The sequence below is a fragment of the Oncorhynchus masou genome, chromosome 32 (genome assembly GCF_036934945.1).
Source record: "Oncorhynchus masou masou isolate Uvic2021 chromosome 32, UVic_Omas_1.1, whole genome shotgun sequence".
Lineage (NCBI taxonomy): Eukaryota > Metazoa > Chordata > Actinopteri > Salmoniformes > Salmonidae > Oncorhynchus > Oncorhynchus masou.
The window spans coordinates 63,829,865-63,853,065 of NC_088243.1; the positions used below are offsets into that span (position 1 = coordinate 63,829,865).

A 23,201-nucleotide genomic window follows, 5' to 3' on the forward strand; every position below is an offset into this window, starting at 1 on the left:
ATGCGTGTTGCTAAATACAGACACAGCTCTGTGGGTGAAATCGAATTCACGGACTGTTTGATGCAGTACTAGTTAAGGGTGTATTGTTGTCGTGGACTGTGTGACGAGTTTATGTCCTGCAGAAATGGCCGGGATTAAAGGTGAGGAAGTTGCTGTCTTACTTTTAAATAATACATTAATTGGATTACAACAAATGTAGTCAATCAAACATAGCGAGCCAACTAGCTATGCTTTGACATGGTGTGCTGCTACCCAACTCCCTTAGCTAGCCAACTAATTTGATGTCGGTTTATTATCTGCTAGCTATGTAACGTTAGATAAATAACTAGCTAATTATATAACGTCAACTAGCAAGGACGTTAACTAGGCACGGTAGCTAGCTAGCTAATAACTTGATTGGTGTTCTAGTTAGTAACGCTTTAGCTAGCTACAGTTAACATTAGGTAGCTAGATTAGCACCTGGCTAGTTGTGGTATTGATGATGGGCCTTTTAACTAGCTCATGATGCAATTACGAATCGATAAAATACACGTTAGAAACTAGCCTTGTCCTGCCAAACCTAATGTTGTATTGTTATGGCTAGGCAATTATGACAAGCTAAATTAGCTAACGTTAGACCTCGCTAACAAGTGCGTTGTCTCAAACCTCCTTTATCCAGTTAACCATCTAGCTAGCTAAGTCATCATGACATGCAGAAGTTTACAAATCAATGTTCTAACTAGTTAAATGAATACACTTTAATACTAGCAGCTAGCAACTTTCTAAAAAAAACATCTATGATAGCTGAAAATACTCTGCATTCCCTCAATCCATCCCAGCCAGGCCCTGAATGTGAAATCATCTGATTTGTCACATGATTATTTCCTCGTTGGAGCTACAGCTAATGCTGTAGGGTCATGGTCAGATGATCAATTATGACCTAAGGAATTAGTATTACATGAACACACACACAGTTGCTTAGTTTATTTCCCTCTCCTTTCTAGCTCTGATCAGCCTGTCCTTTGGTGGGGCTATTGGCCTCATGTTCCTGATGCTAGGATGTGCTCTTCCAGTGTATGAGTAAGTATCTCCATCATATTCATGTTTCATGCGTTAATGTCAAGTGCACAAGTACTGTATAATGCCTTTCTTGCAAGGTTTTATAATATGATGCTGCCCACATCAAGTATTTTCCAAGTCATAACTGACGGGAACTTCTCTCTTCACAGTAAATACTGGCCCTTGTTCCTCCTCTTCTTCTACATCCTCGCCCCAATCCCTTACTGCATCTCCCGGAGAATTGTTGACGACACAGACTCGGCCAGCAACGCCTGCAAAGAGCTGGCATTATTTCTCACAACGGGCATAGTGGTTTCAGCCTTTGGCCTGCCCATCATTTTCGCAAGAGCTGATGTTGTAAGTATACATCTTGGTGATTTTACTTGTGTAGGCTAAGGGGTGTTCGACAACACTTTGTCCTCATACCTGTGCAGTAACAACATTGCGTTAGCTTTGTTGTTACAAGTAATTGCTTTCTAAATTGCATACATTTTTGGTGTTACACAAATGGAATAAGGACCATTCCTAATAGGACTGTTGGGCTACATCTTATAGGCTACCATTTGTGTAATAACAAGAAATGCTCAAATCCGTTACTAAACAACACTTAAAAAAGGGCTGTGATTTGCTCAGTCCAAACAGATTGAAAGCATGCAATGCAGAATTTTGTAACATATGTTGACTGAATTATTTATGTTTGTTGTTTACAGATTGCCTGGGGAGCATGTGCGCTTGTGTTAACAGGCAATGTAGTCATCTTCGCAACCATTCTGGGATTCTTTTTGGTCTTCGGCACAAACGACGACTTTAGTTGGCAGCAGTGGTAAAATTGGGGTGTGGGGGGGGCTAAGTCAGAATTGTTTATTACTAGCATTGTTATTATTATTGTTATGATTGCAATTATTGTTTGTTGTTATTTATGACTGCCCGTCCATAGACACACGAAACCAGTGCAATAATCTGTTTTAACTGTCATGCGGAATGTCAGACTGACTTCAGGTGGATGTGCTGACTTTCATTTTGACTTTTATTTTTTGCTCCATGTTTGTGAGTCTTCTCCCTTCATGTACTGTACAGGCTTATTTTTTGAGTGTTGCGATAAAATATTGTTGAGATCATAAATGCCCATCTAATCTGTGCAAATGCAAAAATGTCCGCCTGGACTCAGATTGACCTTTGGAAGGGGTCTTTGGCCATCGGTTTGAGATTTTTTTTCCATTGTCTGAAGGTTAGAAGCTTTTTTTTCCTGTGACAAAGATATCTTACTGATAAAAGATATGTAACTTTGGGAGTGTGGGTGTATAGTAGTGTGCTGGTCAGTTTCGAGAGGATAGTCTCCCCCTCCAAGTGCTGACATGAAGCTGAAGCACTGGATATTTTGCATGGAGTAAAGGTTGTTTTTTGAAAAGCACATTGAAAGCTGAACGCCTGTGAGTTTCTCTCAGCTTGAAACCATTCAATATGAAGGTAGATACAGCATATATTGATATAATGCATTATCCAATGCACTGTCCCCCATTGCAGTGATCAAATTCGAATGACTAAGCTATTCACCGACATTCATTTGATACAGGCCTCTTGTGTTTGGTTGTTTAGCGTAGCGTAGCATATTCTACCCCTTTTGAAAATTGTCTAGAAGTCATTGTAACCCTGTGTCATCTTTTCTCTTTGGAATAGAGTCATCAAAAACCTTGGTCAGACAGCCCAGGATTAAGGTTACCCGGCGTGAAATGTGGCCAACTTAAGATCTAAGCTACTTATAACCCGGGTCACTAATACCGCTAGCCTTAGATTTACCAGGTATCCAAGAGACCAATTGGTTTCAATACCAGTAATTGGAAACCAAGCCTGCACTGTAGTTATATTTCACAAATAAATGTGGATGAACCCTCGTTTTTACCAAGGCATATCATGTTTTGTTCTATATTTAGTACATCTGCACTAAGATGTTCTCCCGTACTCTCCCCGAAGGAAATTAATTTGCCGTATAGGTCTAAACTACTTTTAATGTGGTCATTGTATACTTGCATTGGGTGTGCTGATATCATACATTCACTCAGTGTAGTTTGCTGTTACTTAAAGGTGTCAGAGAACTGTGTCCTGAGCTTTGAATTGTGCTGTTACATTTAACGGAACTAGTTGTAGCTAAGCAAGGTATTAAGCATCTGTCACCCTGTGTGCACTGGCCTGTTTAGCTGGGTGGAAAGGTTGCGTGTTTTAAGATAACTGCTCCATCTGCAAAATAAAAACAAAGATATCTTTGAAAAGTGGTCTCTGGAAGAGGCCCAAAAAAAAAGACTGAAATCCATCTAAAAAAATTCCAGAAGTAATCGGAAGCACCGATTTTCATCCGGTATCTCTTTCTGTCCCACTCAGATTGTGAGTAAGTTTGTCAACTTCTTATTTCCAGTCTTCCAGAGACCACAACCTCCATGAAGATGGTGATCATAATGAAAACCCTTTGGCACCTTTTGTGAGTTTAGCTGAACTTTTTAAATAATCATTGTTACCTTGATTATCAAAGGTAATGTTACAACAAATGGCCTTTGGTGTTTTTGTTATCCTTTTATGTATGGAAAGTTTAAACTTTACTTATATCAAAACAAATGATAAAATATACATTTGTGCCTACAGCAATGCACTGATGGCATATCTATAGTTTTTGGACATCCAGGTTAGGCTATTTATAGCATTTTGAGCCACAATTGAAGTATTATAGACTGAGTATTGCTTAGTGAAAGTTTGGGAAATGTACAAAGACTTTCAATACCATTCTATCAAACAAATGAACACACACAAACTGCATAATCAGGTCATTCCAGTCATGGGATGGGTTTGTCACTGATCTCTTTTGTGAAAGATGTGTTGTTTCACACAACGGGAAGAATATTTTATTTATTGGTATTAGAGGACGCTTTGTGTAGATGACCAATTGCCACTTTCTATCTACAACTGTTGTTTTTGAAGGCAGAGGTCAGCATGGGGGTTTTCTTTTCTAAATAAAAGCCTTTTTTGAACATCCTCTCATTGAATGAATTATGCATAAAATTCCTACAATATCAACACGTCCTAGTTGCATTTGGTATGAGCTGTTTGAAGAGACTAAATTATTGGGTTCTAACTTGACTACGAAACCTTCAGATCTCGCATCAGGATCAAACCATTGATTCTATCCAGTTGCTTTGATACGTTCTGCACTGGTGTGTGTATAAAGTAGAGAATGACATGTTCATTAACCTTCACACATGGAAGCGGGTAGTCAAGCACTAACAGGAGGAATAGCTGTGTTTTGTCTCCCCCACCTGGCAAGGAACTGATGTGAAACAAGGCCGTGCATAAGCTGTGACTTCTTAATTAAAGGCCCCAGACTCAGTGCAGTGATGTCCCCATTGTTGTGCTCAAATTAGCATCAGAACTGTAAATGGATCAATGGTTGTTCAGATGGGTAAAACCTCACCGCCTACCCCCCCCCCCCCCAACATGTCACTAGATAATTATACAGCAAGTTCAGTTATGGTACAAATGCAAAGCTGAGGAAATGATCTGCAGAGGAAATACTTCCTCTTTAGGAACGTTTATGGATTTTACTCCCCTGATATAAGATCCAAAATATAAATGTCAAGTAAAGAGTAAGGTACCTGTTTTAATGTTGTTTACCAGAAGGTTAGTTATGTAAGTGTGTATATAGCTCCAGGGTGTAGTTTAGATATGCATCCAAAGGTGCCTGCTAGCTACAACTTGTCCGATTGCCATGTTAGATTTCATAACATTCACAGCCTGAGGGGCACCATTTAGGTAGATTTGCATATAACTTTGGATCCTGTACAAACTAGGCCCTGAAAGGTTAAAATCGTCAATTAAATCCTTAGTATATCCAGTGACATGCACTTTTTGGGATTTTTCCAATTCCGTCTCAATGTTAAAAGTGACATAGAAATAGCAATAACACCGATAAAGGTCTAACGCTGACATGAAAACGGGAGGAGTTTCTCTCTGTCTTTAGGGTGCCACGCAACTAGAAGAAGCTAGTAAATCAGTGGCTTGTTCCTTTGCATCTGACAGTCATGGAAGCTGAACGATACAGGTGAATCACAGTAAAGGAACGAGGGAAACGGGAATGAGGAGATTTTTCAGAGCGCATAGCTACAGCGATGAAGACAACAGTCAGATCCAGTACCTGACGGCGAAGTGTAACCGCCTGACTCATGAAAAAGGTAGGTATTGGTAGTTATTGGGTCATTATGGGACTGGGAGGACTTATAGATCAACTACTTTGGATTATTTGTCTGTTGGCTATTCACTCAAAGAAGAATGCCTGTCATTGAGCAATGTACTGTACACATGTCACCATAATCAATTGCAAAATGGATAAAGTGTAGTTCTACAAGAAAAACAGCAATACACTAACAGAGTTAGCTATTCTCAGTGAGAATGATGTCATGATTTCACTGTTTCTAGTTAAGCCATATAACAGGCACCAAGGATTTTACACGTTTCAAAGTCCAAACCTACTGTACAGTGACTGAGAGAATCATTTGAATAGGTAAGGGAAAGTTGTCCTCTGATTTGGGGACAATATAGCAATTCCAGTCACAGGGCCGTTGTCTTCTTTTGGTACAGTAGTGCTGGAGAGGGAATGCATGGGGGCCAGGGAGAGAGAGAGGAGCCTGCAGAATGAGCTGGAGGCTCTGTCCACACAGCTCTGCCAACAGGAGCAGGTCAACATAGATTTGATGTTCAAACATGATCAAATGCTCGGCAGGGTCCATCATGAACAGGTACTGACGTCTTGTTTCCATCTTTTCACTGGTCAACCACAGATGGCTCTTGTCACTCTGTGAAGCTGTGTCCCTACAGTATAATTACAGTGTACGTGCTAATGTAATGTTGTGTAATGGCATGGATTAGATGTCATGCAATTTTCTACATCTTTCTAATATTCTACTTTCAATTGGCAGAATGTAGAATCTCAATGCAAAAAAACTCAATACATTCCAATGCTAGTGAAGCTAAGCAAAATTGCCTTGACACATTCCTTGTCTAAGCCTAATTCTGTTCTCACGTGTGGGCTTGCTAGCCACATTTATCTACACAGTGCCTTGCGAAAGTATTCATCCCCCTTGGCATTTTTCCTATTTTGCTGCATTAAAACCTGTAATTTAAATGTATTTGTATTTCATGTAATGGACATACACAACATAGTCCAAATTGGTGAAGTGAAATTTAAAAAATATGGGGGGGGGGGTTGTAAAGGCAACAAAATAGAAAAAATGTCAAAGGGGGTGAATACTTTCGCAAGCCACTGTAGGTGTTATTGGAAAAGACGTGTAAAATCTCCAGAGTTCGTCAACTGGATGACATGAATACTAACAGTATAATAGAAGAAATGTCATGAATATTCCTCCCATTTTTGAGGAAAGTCTTACAATAGCATGTGCTGAATACATACAGCATCTGTGTCCTTGTGTTTACCCATGTGTTTGTGTGGACTGTGGCCCTCACCAAGGATCTGGTTGTGTTCTTGCAGCAACGGGTGCATCTTGTGGTGGAGGAAAGCTTCAGAGATGCTGCACTGCTGGGCCTACAGCTGGAACAGGTCAACTCGGAGCTACTGCACCTGCAAAGTTCTGAGGTACAGCTGGAAGGCCTGGTGGAAGAGCTGCACACGGAGGACCTGCAGAGAGCTGCATTGACAGAGGACCTTCGTGTGCAGCTGCACAGGTAAGTCTACTGCCCTGCACTGTGGGAAGGAGAAAGTAAATGGTACTATTGTGTGTGTGTGTACCCAAAGACACCCTTAATGTTTAAAACATAAGACATACTTTTTTTTAAAAGGCAGCGGTATTTAGCTATGGTTTATCCAGCTGTACAAATGGACATACTGTAAAAGTAAAGTCACTCCAGATAAGGGCGTGCACTAAGCAAATAAACATTCAAATTAATGAAACTCCTAACTTTTGATTACCATCTCCTACAAACATGAGCCAAGTGAAGCCGTCCCAACTGTTTTAAAAACACGTTGAACAGATCTCCAAATAGTCAGGTTGTCACACGTCAAATAAACGTTTGGATTTGTGATTTTTAAGTCTGCAAAAACACACGTGCCCTTAAGCATGCTGTGCTATAACTTGCTGACTTTGAATCTCCAGTTTGGAAAATTGGCTGACAGTCAGAATACGTTATCACATCGTGATTTCAGGGGTAGCATTGCACAAGGGGTATGATAAAGGGGAGTTTAACATGAGCTCAGCTCAAACCCTCAAGCTGAAATTCATCGTTTGCCTGTGAAAGATAAACTGGGGAATCATGGAGAAGTACTTTTTTCATGATTGCTTGTACACAAAAATGACCAGGAGGTTACATGTTGGTTAGATATATTGGCTGTTCATTCAACATTCAGGAGGGATGATGCATAATAGATTTTTTTAAGACCACAAATTAGAAACATTTCTAAGCAAGTTTAGGGTCTCTTATGTGTCTTCGGCTGACAGTAAGGTATTGGAGTTGGAAGAGCTTCAGTGCGGCTACGCTGCCAACACCCAGGAGCTGGAGGAGCTGCGTAGCGCCAACCAGAGGAAGGTGCAGGGACTGCAGCTGGAGAACGAGTGCAGCCTGAAGAAGCTCCAGGAGACGGCCGAGCAGTTTGAGTGGCTGTGTGAACAGCAGCGCTACTGGATGTGCTGCGTCAAGAGGTAGCTATGCTCTACCATCACTCTGTTGTCATTGGTTATTTAGCACAGACAAATGGTGGATAACACCAGATTTAATCTCTGAATGAAACCTCCAGATTCAAAGACTGCCTGTCAGAGGAGAAGGACTCTCTGGTGCAGCAGGTGAAACGGTTGGAGAAGGAGGTAGCAGAGCTGAGGAAGAGCTCAGAGAGCACCACCCAGATGCTGCCCCGCCCCCTAGAGGACACAGTCAGCCAGCACTGTGACAGGTAACAGCAATTTGTCCTCAGTGACCTGAGGCCTCTACCTATAACAACTTGTCTCAGATCAGTTTTTCTTCCTCAGTCAGTTATGTGTGCCACAGCAAAACAGGCCCCATAACAGTTCTCAAACATAGCTAATGTGATTGGTAACAACGGTTACAGACACAGGGTTTTCTCAATCCCACATGTCCATGAGAACGTATTCCCTTCCCTTTCCGATTCTGCAGAATGCCCTCTTGGGAATCCGGTAAGATGGCTGACCTGCAAACCCAGGTAGACAAATGGAGAAAGCTGTATGAGGACCTCTTCAGCCAGTTCACACCCCACCAAGTAAGCATAGCCTACACTAACTTTGACCAAACCAATGGCCACGAGTTGCACATCTCTAGTCTTCAGGGGCTGCGTCTTGCTGTGTGTTGCCAATCAGTGAGTTTGTTTGCTTGCTGGATTTAGACTGACTACAGACGGGAGTTGTGCTTCACTGGTCTAAATGGACATGGCAATAGTAATATGACTGCCTAGGATCTGGAGAATCGTATGAACCTTCATTTCTCGGGCATGGATTTCTGTCTGGTTTTCTCAGTCAGTCTGTGCTATGCATGGCTGGGTTCCAGGCAACGGGGTGCTCTTCCAAACCAAGGGAATGAGATGACTAATGACTGGAGGAGGTGTTTCCCAGTGGTCTCTGTGCTTTGTTCCCTTTTGACTAGCTCTGGAGTGCACATTTTGAGATAATTATTCTGATTGAGTGCAGATGATGCAGGCTGCAGTCTCCAGTGAGCCTGAGAGAAGAGGAAGTTAGCCGAAGCAATAGGGAGCAATAGGGACTGCCGGAGGAGACGTATAAGGACATGAGACAAGTGACCATGCTAAAATGCATTACCGTTTTATGAATTATATGGTTGATTCACACACCAGAGAACAGACTTGTGTTATGACTCTTACATTTGAGGGAGATAAAAACATCATACTGTTCCTTACATGAAGGTTTGGGGAGGGAGCAGATGTTGAATTTTCCAGAATATTCTCACTGTAAATTGTGTAGGCCATGTGTGTGTGGTTTATGTTCATTGCCTTTTGGCCGGACTCACCTATAGTTTACTTTGTATTCTCAGGGGGGGCACGTTGTCGACGGATACCAAAAACCTCCTTGAGGTCAGAAGACCATGAAATCCATCTATTTTTCTTCAACCCAGTGGAGGCACTCCTAACTTTTGGCTGTTTGTCTCGCTACTCAACTGTTGCTGAGAACCATACAACCTCACCGTTCTATTGTTGTCATTGTTTAAATGTCTTGAAACCACTGCATGACCATGACTGTACTGGAGTGTGATATGCCACTTTGCTACAGTCTATTGTCTATATTTTGGTATGAGTATTAGTGTTCTCCTATTTGGACACTTTCCTGTCATTGTCTATTTTCAGACACACTGGTGGAACATAGTAAATCAACAAGTAAAAACACCTGAGAATGTCTGTTTTGTTGTTGCTCTGCCAATCCGGATGATGACTCTAGCTGATGAGCAGAGAACCACAACACATGCTAATGTTTTGTCCTGGTGAACATTCCTGACCTTAACTCCCATTTACAATTAACCAGATGTGGGATTAAAAACACAACTCATGTAAAATATACTCTCTGTAAAATGTACATAGGTTCAGAACTTTTGTGAAACGGCACAGTTAAAAAATATATGGCAAAAAGGAAATCAAACTGGATGCGCTTTAGCGATAGATGGTAGCTGAAGGATGGGATTAAAAACAAACAAGGGAACTATTGTAAAATACGTTGTCTGTAAAGTGTGTGTGTAGAAGCCTAAGTGGTCTTGTCCATTAGTTTACTCCAATTAGAAGGCATGGTAGGTTTAGGGGTAAAATAATAAAGGAACATATATTTTAAAAAGATGTATATATAGTAGCAGTCAAAAGTTTGGACACCTACTCATTACATTTACATTTAAGTCATTTGGCAGACGCTCTTATCCAGAGCGACTTACAAATTGGTGAATTCACCTTATGACATCCAGTAGAACAGCCACTTTACAATAGTGCATCTAAATCATTTAAGGGGGGGGGTGAGAAGGATTACTTTATCCTATCCTAGGTATTCCTTAAAGAGGTGGGGTTTCAGGTGTCTCCGGAAGGTGGTGATTGACTCCGCTGTCCTGGCGTCGTGAGGGAGTTTGTTCCACCATTGGGGGGCCAGAGCAGCGAACAGTTTTGACTGGGCTGAGCGGGAACTGTACTTCCTCAGTGGTAGGGAGGCGAGCAGGCCAGAGGTGGATGAACGCAGTGCCCTTGTCAAGGGTTTTTATTTTTACTATTTTCTACATTGTAGAATAACATTGAAGACAAACTATGAAATAACGCATATGGAATCATGTAGTAACCTAAGTGTTAAACAAATCATAATATATTTTAGATTCTTCAAAGTAGCCACCGTTTACCTTTATAAAAGCTTTGCACACTCTTGGCATTCTCTCAACCAGCTTCACCTGGAATGCTTTTCCAACAGTCTTGAAGGAGTTCCCACATATGCTGGGCACTTGTTGGCTGCTTGTCCTTCACTCTGTGGTCCAACTCATCCCAAACCATCTCAATTGGGTTGAGGTCGGGTGATTGTGGAGGCCATGTAAACTGATACAGCAATCCATCACTCTCCTTGGTTAAATAGCCCTTACACAGCCTAGAGGTGTGTTGGGTCATTGTCCTGTTGAAAACAAGTGATTGTCCCACAAAGTGCAAAGCAGATGGGATGGTGTATCACTGCAGAATGCTGTGGTAGCCATGCTGGTTAAGTGTGCCTATCTGCAATATTAAAGCTGAACCCCCTAAACATTTTTATGTTGAAAGATGTCTGATTCATTTCTATATCAACCACAACAGGATTCAACGGCTGCCATGTGTGAAGTCAGATGACCTGAAGGTGTTCTGGAAGGTGAAGGTGTAGCCAAGGATGAACTATGTGTGCTGGAAACTAGTTGAATTTGCACATAATAAATAGTTAAGAACCCAACCATGCAGAATCCAACCTGGGTTTATTAATGGTACCATTACAGGTATTACCAGAATAGCATATTTACGTTTGACCTTGGTCACAACCAGGGAAAACACATTATATACATTCAACACCAGGATATATCCATTAAGAATGAGAATTTTGTTATGTGTGAAATGAATGTTTGTCTACTGACCTGCTTGTCTAAATATTAACTCCTCACCTAGGGGTTATAAATAGAAATGGCTGAGTCTGGGAGTTGTTCGATTCTTGTAAAAAGGCCACTTTATAGGTACACAGGGTCCATGTAAGGAATGCCTCTACGTGCCTCAGAAAACACTCGTTCCTGAACTCTGGGTCTAACAAGCCACAGACATACGGCTTCTCACAGAGGTTTCTTGCTTACGAAAGAGAAAACATTGCCAAAATGTTGAGTCCTGTTTGATTCTGCACCATCTTACAGATGAGGTTTCACCCTACCCGAGGTGAAGGTTGTTTACTGAAAGTCCATCCATGTTCTCATGTTTGGTTAGACCAGATTGATTACTATGGATGTTTGGGGGAATTTGCTGTTGCTCTCAGAGGAAAAGAGGAACTTGTCGTTTGCTTGTTAATGCAAAACAGAGTGGAATTATGTGGTTGTTTGACACCGTGTTTAGAAGGATATGTAAATGTTTAACGCTGACGTGAGTAAACACACACAAGGGGTTAGGTGTCAGGGTTTGGAGAGGGGCTGCACGGCCAGACTGACGCCCACGCTCACTACGCTTCTATGAACAGGAAAATCTCCGCGACACAACACTACCAAAACAAGATGTTATTCTAAATCTAAAACTCACAAGGACATTGCACGAAGTGACAACAGATTCTCTGGAAAAACAAGTGGCTCAGTCATTTGAGGATAGTTCTAGTGTTGATGTCGAGTGTGCTAGAAGAAGTAGTCCTCCACAGCCCCTAACCCTCAGCAGCTCCCTTTGTCCAGCTTCAATGAGCGCTCTCCAAAGGAAGAGGACAGGGGCTCCTTCAGAGCTTCGGGGTGCAAAGGGAGAATGGGTTCGGGTTGGGGGGACTCGTGGCTCGATGGAGGATTATTGACACACCGTTGACCCCTTGTTGGCGAGTGACAGCAGCTTATTTTACAGCCAACGGGGTGACCAGGGGGTCCAGACGCCCGCTATGGGTCAGGCAGCCAGGCCACAGGGTGCAAAGGTGAAGTGACAGAGCTGGTTATTACAACCATCAGCTGGTGGGGAGGAAAGTCTCCCTTTACTGCTGTACAAGATGTATGTTAGCACACCTCCAACTCTTCTAGTGTGTCTGGAAGACAGATGTGCTTTCTACGTTTCACGCAGATTACCGTAGGCCTACTTTTAGCACAATTGGGTATTTACCCTGGCAAGAAGTAGTGCGTGATATTACAGCTAACATGTTTCATTGTTATAAATTGCCAATCTCGCATATGGTCAGTAAATCACAAGAGAATGTGGTGTTTTTTTCGAACTTTAAGATGCCTAACAAAAAGTCTCAGAGGTTATAACCATAGTATAATAGTAGGTTACCATAGTCTGCAATTTAGCGGGAATGTATGATACATTCCCTTACTTCTGGATTTCTAGTCCTCTAACTTTAGGTTGTTTTAATCCTTTTGGATTCACTATGGAGTTGTACCCATCCCTCCATATTCCATTCCAGGCGTTGAGTAACATATACCTCTATGAGACACGTTTGGAACCATGTCTACTACTGTTATGTGCTATGATTTCAACTTGCATTTGAATGTGAAAACAGCAAGGTATCATTCCATCTGTCTGGCACCCATAGAGGATACAAGGTGCACCAGGCTTGAGACATTTCCCCCTGCAACTTTAGGAGCCATCTGTAATCTATTTTCTCACAGGGCCTAAATACCTTAGTGCCAGGCAGCTTCTGAGGCATCATTTCTGCTCAGCTGTGTTTCTTTTCTTTTTATCTTCCCTAGCCTCCCACTCCTGATACCCAACTGGGATTTTTTTCTCAACCATAAAAGGAGGAATGAAGGGAAAGGCTGCTAAGTATCCTGGGAAAAAAGCTGAAGTTTCTGTCTTATCTCTCCTCTCCTTTTCCTTTTCTTCCTCCCTCTCCCTCCGCTTGTCCATTAAAACAAGTTGAGCTACCTCTCCTACCACCTGTCCTGTCTTTAGGAAAATCTATCATGGCGGTAGTAAGGCCTCTTCTCAGGGCCCGTTAAATCAAGATGGTAGTCCACCAACCTGTGGAGCATTGATGAAAGCAGGAGGATACTGGGTATCAACGCTTCACTGGGATGACACAGAGCATTCACAAGCATTGAATACCTTTTTTTGAACACTGTGCTGTTACACATGCCAAATGTAATGTTGACATAATGTGTACAGTAGTAAACAAGCCTAAAGTTGTTGGTATACTTACGCCTCTGTCTGCCATAGGGCATGAACATTCATTTATGGGTTACTACTTGTAGAAGAGAGCCCGAGAGAATAGCTGTGATAATGACAATATGGTCAGCCAGGTCAGCCAGCCTCAAAAGGACTTCATTTGATTGGCATGTATGTGGCATAAACTCCATCTGGCTAGCAGGAAAGACATCTGTACAACAACAATACGAGGGGCTGTTCCAAAAATGGTCATGCCAGTAGAGGTCTCTCTTGCACCGGTGTTGCTGTCTGTGGAGCTCTTTGGCAGCCGTTGAGACATCTCTCAAATGTGTCTTCAATTATAGAGCTCTGCTCCACACCATCCACTGAATCGGAATGCCAGTTGAATTCAAGATAACCCAGGATAAGATTTTATTTGATCTACCTCATAAATATCCAAAAGGTGCAAATTCTATTTGGACATCTTGATACATTTTGTTAAGCATATTCAAACTTATGAAGGCACTATTAAAAACCCTTTTCTCTTTAGCTTACTGATGATGTATGAGAAAACAAAGGAGTTGTTGACAGAACATAATATACTTATTTACCCTGTGCACACCAGCTGCCTGATAACCACTTAGTGAAGTTGAAGAGAAAATTAACTTTGTGCTCTGAGTGAGATTCTTCAGCAACAGGGTGCTCAGATGAAAGGAGGACACACACACACACACACACACACACACACACACACACCTCTCAAACCCCCATCTGCAATGTTATCACAACATATCCCACCTGTCTACCCCTGTCAGCTGGGTTGTCTGTTTCTCTATGGACTGACACCTTCTCAGTCTGCTATGCTCATCTTTTCAACACACACAGTAGTCTACTCCCCAGCAGTAGAGGGGGCCTTGACTGGCCTGATGACCGTATCTTCCATCACAAGAATGAGGCCTCCCCTTTCGCCCCAAAATGAGGTATGACAACAAACCTTAAAACATTTGCAAAACAATTTGAAAACTTGAGCCTCCCTGAGTCCCTGCATACTTGCACAATGCAGCCCACCCTCTCCCAGAAAGGCATTCAAGAGAAGGCAAGGGAACGCATTTCCTTTATTGGTCTCCAGAAAACGGGATTCAACAAACTTACTTCCATGCCTTCACACGGTTTCCAAGAAGTATGTTTTGAATAAATCAAATTAGTGGCACAAAATACTGTGCGTGACACAATGACCATATTAACAATGTGAAACTATGCATGTCATTACAGGGGCGGAGAGGTGGGGGCAGTGGGTGTGAATTCTCCTCCTGTTGCCCCTCACTGCCACGCAGACGGGGGACTTGAGAATTGAACCATCTGTGTCTTTCTGTCTGTCGGCCTGTCGTTAAGCAGTCTGTAACTCAGCCCAGCTGTCAAAAATGGAAAAGATGCTCTAAACCGATTGGCAAGAGAGGTACAGAAGAAGAAAGAAAGAGTAAGAAAAAGAAAAAAAACATGAGACAAGGCAGATGCAGATGTTACTTTCTCTAAGCCATGTTAACTCTGGCTGGATCTCTTCCATCATTCACGTCTGGTACGCGCTGCGTTGACCCAAACAAACCTCTGTAGCAGATGTCAAAATCCTGATCCTTGCTCGGACAAGACAGGAGAGTGTTCAGTTTTGCGGCGGGTAGCCTAGTGGTTAGAGCATTGGGCCAGTAACCGAAAGATTGCTGGATCGAATCCCCGAGCTGACAAGGTAAAAAACCTGTTGTTCTGATCCCTGAGCAAGGCAGTCACTGTTCCCCAGAGGGGTTGGATTAAATGTGGAATAAACATTTCAATTGAATGCATTCAGTTGTACAACTGACTAGGTATCCCCCTTTCCCTTTCTGTCTTAGACATGTTGACACTAACCAGGTCATCAATAGCTGAGAACATTAAAAAAAATAAAACCCTCACCCCATTTACTTCTGAACAGTGTTTTGTATCAGGGACTTGGCTAGCCAGTAGTAGAGGTCTTCTCGGGTCCAAAACGTGAGACCCGGACCCGAGGACAATCAGACCCGGGCCCGAGAATAATGAGCCCGAACCCGAATAGACCCGACAACAGCAAGACCTAGACCTGACGGGCCCTGACGGGTCGGGGTCTAGACCCGAGTGACAGAAAAAATAATGTTTGTCAGCCAAGTTGCTCTTCTGGTTAACAAATACGTCTTTATCAGGGCCGGACTACTGCATTTGAGACCCTGGGGCACCGGCTTACTTCCTGCATGTCAAGACACAGTGCAGAGAGAAAAAAAGAATCACTGCTCTTTCAACCATTTGAAACCACAGCAAAATTCTAAATGGAAATACAATGTCCGATGATATCACTGTGCAGTCATCGAATAGCAGAACCACATGACCTGGATTGCAGTTGAGATTACATTAAAAGTACATGGTGCAAGTGATCAATAGCATTTGAGATTCTGAGCAAATCATTGCAGCAATTGTGAATATCTCCGCAGATCTGCGATGACCTATGCATGCTACTGTATCTTGAACACGCACACTTTATATGATTACATAAGAAGACATTTATTGTTAAAGTAACCTCAAAATGTGGCCATGGATGTGTTACTAATTTTAAGGTTGAATGTTATGTTAGTTTGTAAGATAGCCTTAATGTTTAGACATTTCCTGTATTACAAAAGTAGTGTTGAATTGTTTGGTTGACAACACAACCAAATATCAACATTTAAGGAGATGCATCTACTGCTTGGATAGTTCCATAATCACATTATTTAACTTTTATTTTTGGTTGAGTTGGAGACGTGAATCCTACATATAATTTGTTGACAAGTTCAAAGGCTATTTATTGTATTTCAAAAGTGATATTGAATTTTGTTTGGTTTTCAACACAACCAATATCAACATTTGAGGGAGATGTATCTTCTGCTTGGATAGTTCCATCCATGCCAGTGTAGATAGGGTAGCTGTAGATAGATACACTGGCTTTATTCCAATTGATCTAAAAAGTATTAATTGATGGGCATCTCAACCAAAAATGTAAGAATATGACTAAAATAGGACTAAAATTGAGATTCATTCCTATTCTTTAACTTGGTTAAGATGGAGACATGAATCCAACAATAAATTATAAATCTGTAGACAAACTGGAAATAAATCCAGACTAAGTCAGTTGCAGAGATGGAACTATCCAATCAGAAGATATATCTCCTTCAAATGTTGATATTTGGCTGCTTTGACAACCAAACACAATTACATATCAAATCAAATGTTATTGGTCACGTACACGTGTTTAGCAGATGTTATTGGGGTGTAGCGAAATGCTTGTGTTTCTAGCTCCGACAGTGCAGTAGTATCTAACAAGTATATCTAACAATTTCACAAAATATACACAATACACACCAATCTAAGTAAAGGAATTAACAATATATAAATATACAGAGCGGCATAGACTAAGATACAGTAGAATAGAATATAATACAGTACATACATATGAGATGAGTAATGCAAAATATGTAAACATGATTAAAGACACTTGTGTTCCATTTATTAAAGTGGCCAGTGATATTAAGTCTATGTATATAGGCAGCAGCCTCTAAAGTGTTAGTGATGGCTATTTAACAGTCTGATGGCCTTCAGATAGAAGTTGCTTTTCAGTCTCTCGGTCCCAGCTTTGATGCACCTGTACTGACCTCGCCTTCTGGAGGATAGCGGGTGAACAGGCAGTGAATCAGGTGGTTGTTGTCCTTGATTATCTTTTTTGCCTTCATGTGACATTGGGTGCTGTTGGTGTCCTGGAGGGCAGTGTTGCGTTGGACAGACTGCACCACCCTCTGGATAGCCCTGCGGTTGTGGGCGGTGCAGTTGACGTACCAGGTGGTGATACAGCCCAACAGGATGCTCTCAATTGTGCATCTGTAAAAGTTTGTGAGGGTTTTAGGTGCCAAGCCACATTTCTTCAAGATTTAAGAGCCGCTGTTACGCCTTCTTTGCCACTCTGTCTGTGTGGGTGGAACGTTTCAGTTTGTCAGTGATGTGTACGCAGAGGAACTTAAAGCTTTCCACCTTCTCCACTCTGCAGTCCTGTTGATGTGGATAGGGGGGTGCTCCCTCTGCTGTTTCCTGAAGTCCATGCAACATATTTTGTTGATGTTGAGTGAGAAGGTATTTTCCTAGCACCACACTCCCAGAGCCCTCACCTCCACCCTGTAGGCTGTCTCGTCATTGTTGGTAATCAAGCCCACTACTGTTGTGTCGTCTGCAAACTTACCGATTGAGTTGGAGGCGTGCATAGCCATGCAGTCATGGGTGAACAGGGAGCACAGGAGGTGGCTGAGCTTGAGCCCCTGTGTCTGAATCACGCCCTGTGCAACTGGGTCCTGGACTTCCTGACGGGCCGCTCCCAGTGTTGAGGATCAGCAAAGTGGAGGTGTTGTTTCCTACCTTCACCACCTGGGGGCGGCCTGTCAGGAAGTCCAGGACCCAGTTGCACAGGGCGTGATTCAGACACAGGGGCTCAAGCTTAATGATGAGCTTGAAGGGTTCTATGGTGTTGAATGCTGAGCAATAGTCAATGAACAGCAGTCTTACATAGGTATCCTCTTGTACAGTTGGGATAGGGGAGTGTGCAATGCGATGGCGATTGCATCGTTGTTGGGGCGGTAAGCAAATTGAAATGGGTCTATGTGACAGATAAGGTAGAGGTGATATGATCCTTGAGTAGTCTCTCAAAGCACTTCATGATGACAGAAGTGAGTGCTATGGGGCCATAGTCATTTAGTTTAGTTACCTATGCTTTCTTGAGTACAGGAACAATGGTGTCCATCTTGAAGCATGTGGGGACAGCAGACTGGGCTAGGGAGAGATTGAATATGTCTGTAAACACACACGCCTGCCGGTCTGCGCATACTCTGATGGATGTTGTCTGGGCCGGCAGCCTTGCGAGGGTTAACAAGCTTAAATGTCTTACTCACGTCGGCCATGGAGAAGGACAGCCCACAGTCCTTGGTAGAGGGCCATGTCGGTGGCACTGTGTTATCCTCAAAGCGGGCGAAGAAAAGGTGTTGGTGTCCACGATGTGACTGGTTATCCTTTTGTAGTCTGTGATTGTCTATAGACCCTGCCACACACGCCTCATGTCTGAGCCGTTGAATTGCGACCACCTTGTCTCTATACTAATGATTTACCTGTTTGATATCCTTGCAGAGGAAATAACTACACTGTTTGTATTCTGCTGTATTCCCAGTCACCTTGCCACAGTTAAATGCATTGCTTCGCGCTTTCAGTCTTGCGTGAATGCTGCCATCTATCCACTGTTTCTGGTTAGGGTAGGTTTTAATAGTTACAATGGGTACAACATCTCCTATACACTTCCTGATAAACTCAGTCACCGTATCAGTTTATTCGTCAATGTTATTATCGGAGGCTACCCGGAACATATCTGAGTCCGCAAGATCAAAACAATCTTGAAGTGCGGATTCCAATTGGTCAGACCAGAGTTGAATAGTCCTTAATTAACATGGGTACTTCCTGATACAGTTTCTGCCTTTAGGAAGGGAGGAGGAAAATGGAGTAGTGGTCAGATTTGTCGAAAGGAGGGCGGGGGAGGTGTCACGGATCCCACCGGTACTAATGCTCAATCTGTTCCAGAAGTCTACGTCACCGCCTTTCTAGCCTTAACTGAATGAGATTCCTTATCATGAACCCCGGACTGTCTTGTCTGATTACACACACCTGGTTCCCATTTCCCCTGATAAGTATGTTATAAAAAAAGAAAAGTCCTCTCACTGTCAACTGAGTTTATTTTCAGCAAACTTAACATGCGTAAATAATTGTATGAACATAACAAGATTCAGCAACTGAGACATAAACTGAACAAGTTCCACAGACATGTGACTAGCAGAAATGGAATAATGTTTCCCTGAACAAATAGGGGATCAAAATGAAAAGTAACAGTCAGTATCTGGTATGGCCACCAGTTGCATTAAGTACTGCAGTGCATCTCCTCCGCATGGACTGCACCAGCTTTGCCAGTTCCTGCTGTGAGATGTTACCCCACTCTCCCACCAAGGCACCTGCAAATTCCCGGACATTTCTGGGGTGGAAAATGGCCCTAGCCCTCACCCTCCAATCCAACAGGTCCCAGACGTGCTCAATGGGATTGAGATCCGGGCTCTTCGCTGGCCATGGTAGAACACTGACATTCCTTTCTTGCAGGAAATCCCGCACAGAACGAGTAGTATGGTTGGTGGCATTGCCATGCTGGAGGGTCATGTCAGGATGAGCCTGCAAACATGGGAAACAGTGTTTAAACCCTTTACAATGAAGATCCATTGATCGTGTGAGTACCTATGCGTTGGTGCAGCTGTTTTGCTGCATGCTTTATATACTGTGTATTACGGATATTGTCTTGTGTCGTTCAGTGAGATTTACCCTCGCTCTTTTGTTTGGGTACAGCCCAGTGTCTTTGTATACGTGCTTGTTTTGGGTGTATTAAAAACCCCTATTGTGTATTCCTGCGCCTGTCTCCAAATCCTTTATACCAGCGTGACAGAATAATTGACCCGCAAAATGGAGACAAGGCTGAACTGGCGACCATCGTAGGGACAGTACAGCACCACGAGGACTGTCTTTCCAGTCTCGGAATCACCATGGACAATGTGCTGGCAACCATCCTGCACTTGGAGGTGAGTGTGCAGTCCCTCCAGTCTCCAGCACCGATCCCGGTAGCAGCTCCCACACCATGACCTACCTCCGTTCCATCGGAGCCGGTCTGTAGAATACCCCTGTCCCTCCCAGAGCGCTTTGAATGCACACCAGCAAGATGCAAGGGGTTCCTTCTACATTGCGATTTGTCCCTCGCTCGCTACACCGGGGCTGTTTCCAGATGAAACGGGGTTGCCACCATCATCTCGGCACTGACGGGCTCTGGACTGGGGCGCCACTGTCTATGAGACGGGCGGACCCGAGGTCGAGTGCTACGAGCGCTTCACCCTTCTCTTCTCCTTGGTGTTTGATCATCCTGTGGAGGGCCGAAAGGAGGGTGAGCATTTACTCCGACTACGCCAGGGATCTAGGACCACCTTGGAGTTCACCCTGGAGTTCCCGACCATCCACCGGATGGAACGAGTTGGCTCTGGCCACCATTTTCCGCAGCGGACTGCGGGAGAAGGTACATCTGGAGATTGCCTGCTGTGATGACAACCTGTCATTCGACCAGCTCATCAGCATGACGATCCGGTTGGACAACCTCCTGCGGTTCCGAAGAAGACCTGCGTGGAATTCCGAGCCTATGGCTACCCTTGCTCTGTGGCCAGAGCCGATGGAGGTGGGCTCGGCACGTTTTCCCAAGGCATGAGAAGGAGGAATCTGGGCATCTGCTTCTATTGTGGAGAAAGGGGTCATTTCTCCCCGACCTGCTCTCTATCCACTAGGAGGAGAGCAGGTGACAAGCCAGGGAATTCTCCTGCGCCAACCCAGGTAGGAGGCAAGGTCTCCTCTCCTTGTCTGTCAAATCAACCAGTGTGTTTTCCTGTTAAATTCCCTAGCCCTTCACTTCCGTTAGCTCTGATTGATTCCGGAGCTGCCGGGAATCTCTTAGATAGCGCACTGGCCACTGCATTATGCATTCCTTTGGTTTCCCTACAGTCACCCATTCCAGTTGGAGTCCTGGATAATCATCCAATAGGGACAGGGCTCATACATCACATTACTGTTCCTGTTTCTTTGTTGACTCATGACACTCATTCAGAACAGATCCCTCTCTTGATTATAGACACCCCAACACACCCCATTCTTTAAGGTCTCCCCTGGTGGAGTTTGCATAACCTGGTTATTTCCTGGTCCGAGAAGAGACTGCTGGTTTGGTTGCATGAGTGTCAGGGCAGGTGTCTCGCGGTGTTTGTCAACACCACTACGGTGGAAAGTCCGGACTGTGCTCCTCAAGTGGATTTTCCGGAGGAGTACCAGGATCTGCACTGGGTTTTCTCAAAGACCCAGGCTACGCATCTGGCCCGTCGCCCCTGGGACGGTGCCAAATCAAATCAAATCAAATTAGATTTTTCACATACACATGGTTAGCAGATGTTAATGCGAGTGTAGCGAAATGCTTGTGCTTCTAGTTCCGACAATGCAGTAATAACCAACGAGTAATCTAACCTAACAATTCCACAACTACTACCTTATACACACAAGTGTAAGGGGATAAAGAATATGTACATAAAGATATATGAATGAGTGATGGTACAGAACGGCATAGGCAAGATGCAGTGGATGGTATCGAGTACAGTATATACATATGAGATGAGTAATGTAGGGTATGTAAACAAAGTTGCATAGTTTAAAGTGGCTAGTGATACATGTATTACATAAAGATGCAGTAGATGATAGAGTACAGTATATACATATACATATGAGATGAGTAATGTAGGGTATGTAAACATTATATTATATTAAGTGACATTGTTTAAAGTGCTAGTGATACATTTTTACATCAATTTCCATTATTAAAGTGGCTTGAGTTGAGTCATTATGTTGGCAGCAGCCACTCAATGTTAGTGGTGGCTGTTTAACAGTCTGACGGCCTTGAGATAGAAGTTGTTTTTCAGTCTCTCGGTCCCTGCTTTGATGCACCTGTACTGACCTCGCCTTCTGGATGATAGCGGTGGTGAACAGGCAGTGGCTCGGTGGTTGTTGTCCTTGATGATCTTTTTGGCCTTCCTGTGACATCGGGTGCTGTAGGTGTCCTGGAGGGCAGGTAGGTTGCCCCCGGTGATGCGTTGTGCATTACGGTTGTGGGCGGAGCAGTCACCGTACCAGCCGATGATACAGCCCGACAGTGTGCTCTCGATTGTGCATCTGTAGAAGTTTGTGAGTGCTTTTGGTGACATGCCCAATTTCTTCAGCCTCCTGAGGGTGAAGAGGCGCTGCTGCACCTTCTTCACAACGCTGTCTGTGTGGGTGGACCAATTCAGTTTGTCTGTGATGTGTATGCCGAGGAACTTAAAACTTACTACCCTCTCCACCACTGTCCCGTCTATGTGGATAGGGGGTTGCTCCCTTTGCTGTTTCCTGAAGTCCACAATCAACTCCTTTGTTTTGTTGACTTTGAGTGTGAGCTTATTTTCCTGACACCACACTCCGAGGGCCCTCACCTCCTCCCTGTAGGCCGTCTCGTCGTTGTTGGTAATCAAGCCTACCACTGTAGTGTCGTCCTCAAATTTGATGATTGAGTTGGAGGCGTGCATGGTCACGCAATTGTGGGTGAACAGGGAGTACAGAAGAGGGCTCAGAATGTACCCTTGTGGGGCCCCAGTGTTGAGGATCAGCGGGGTGGAGATGTTGTTACCTACCCTCACCACCTGGGGGCGGCCCGTCAGGAAGTCCAGTACCCAGTTGCACAGGGCGGGGTCGAGACCCAGGGTCTCGAGCTTGATGACGAGTTTGGAGGGTAATATGGTGTTAAATGCTGAGGTGTAGTCGATGAACAGCATTCTCACATAGGTATTCCTCTTGTCCAGATCGGTTAGGGTTGTGTGCAGTGTGGTTGCGATTGCGTCGTCTGTGGACCTATTGGGGCGGCAAGCAAATTGGAGTGGGTCTAAGGTGTCAGGTAGGGTGGAGGTGATATGGTCCTTGACTAGTCTCTCAAAGCACTTTGTGATGACGGAAGTGAGTGCTACGGGGCGGTAGTCGTTTAGCTCAGTTACCTTAGCTTTCTTGGGAACAGGAACAATGGTGGCCCTCTTGAAGCATGTGGGAACAGCAGACTGGGATAAGGATTGATTGAATACGTCCGTAAACACACCAGCCGGCTGGTCTGCTCATGCTCTGAGGACGCGGCTGGGGATGCCGTCTGGGCCTGCAG

At 43.7% G+C, this 23,201-nt stretch overlaps 2 protein-coding genes across 4 annotated transcripts; both read left to right on the plus strand.

Annotated features, from left to right (window-relative positions):
* The first annotated feature begins 16 nt into the window (after window positions 1-16).
* On the plus strand, window positions 17-4,059 carry LOC135526458 (leptin receptor overlapping transcript-like 1). The gene is made up of 4 exons (XM_064954849.1): window positions 17-140; window positions 984-1,059; window positions 1,209-1,395; window positions 1,749-4,059. Exons 1-4 carry the CDS (start codon window positions 125-127, stop codon window positions 1,863-1,865), a joined length of 396 nt encoding a protein of 131 aa, XP_064810921.1. The 5' UTR covers window positions 17-124; the 3' UTR covers window positions 1,866-4,059.
* Window positions 4,060-4,586: 527 nt separating this feature from the next.
* On the plus strand, window positions 4,587-9,436 carry LOC135526459 (hyaluronan mediated motility receptor). 3 transcript variants are annotated; one of them, XM_064954851.1, is made up of 7 exons: window positions 4,587-5,252; window positions 5,662-5,816; window positions 6,566-6,759; window positions 7,530-7,730; window positions 7,826-7,978; window positions 8,200-8,302; window positions 8,727-9,081. In XM_064954851.1, exons 1-7 carry the CDS (start codon window positions 5,156-5,158, stop codon window positions 8,772-8,774), a joined length of 951 nt encoding a protein of 316 aa, XP_064810923.1. In that variant the 5' UTR covers window positions 4,587-5,155; the 3' UTR covers window positions 8,775-9,081. The 3 variants fall into 3 exon arrangements, with proteins under 3 accessions (XP_064810923.1, XP_064810922.1, XP_064810924.1); XM_064954850.1 differs by having other exon boundaries at window positions 4,590-5,252; window positions 5,659-5,816; XM_064954852.1 differs by lacking the exon at window positions 8,727-9,081 and adding an exon at window positions 9,088-9,436 and having other exon boundaries at window positions 4,594-5,252; window positions 5,659-5,816.
* Window positions 9,437-23,201: the final 13,765 nt, after the last annotated feature.

Excerpts from the sequence above, each read along its gene's own strand:
- LOC135526458 (XM_064954849.1), top strand. Across the intron at positions 1,060-1,208 it reads TGTGCTCTTCCAGTGTATGA|TAAATACTGGCCCTTGTTCC; the intron begins GTAAGTATCTCC and ends CTCTCTTCACAG. Across the intron at positions 1,396-1,748 it reads TTTTCGCAAGAGCTGATGTT|ATTGCCTGGGGAGCATGTGC; the intron begins GTAAGTATACAT and ends TGTTGTTTACAG.
- LOC135526459 (XM_064954850.1), top strand. The coding sequence starts at position 5,156 with ATGAGGAGATTTTTCAGAGCGCATAGCTACAGCGATGAAGACAACAGT. Across the intron at positions 5,253-5,658 it reads CCGCCTGACTCATGAAAAAG|TAGTGCTGGAGAGGGAATGC; the intron begins GTAGGTATTGGT and ends CTTTTGGTACAG. Across the intron at positions 6,760-7,529 it reads CTTCGTGTGCAGCTGCACAG|TAAGGTATTGGAGTTGGAAG; the intron begins GTAAGTCTACTG and ends TTCGGCTGACAG.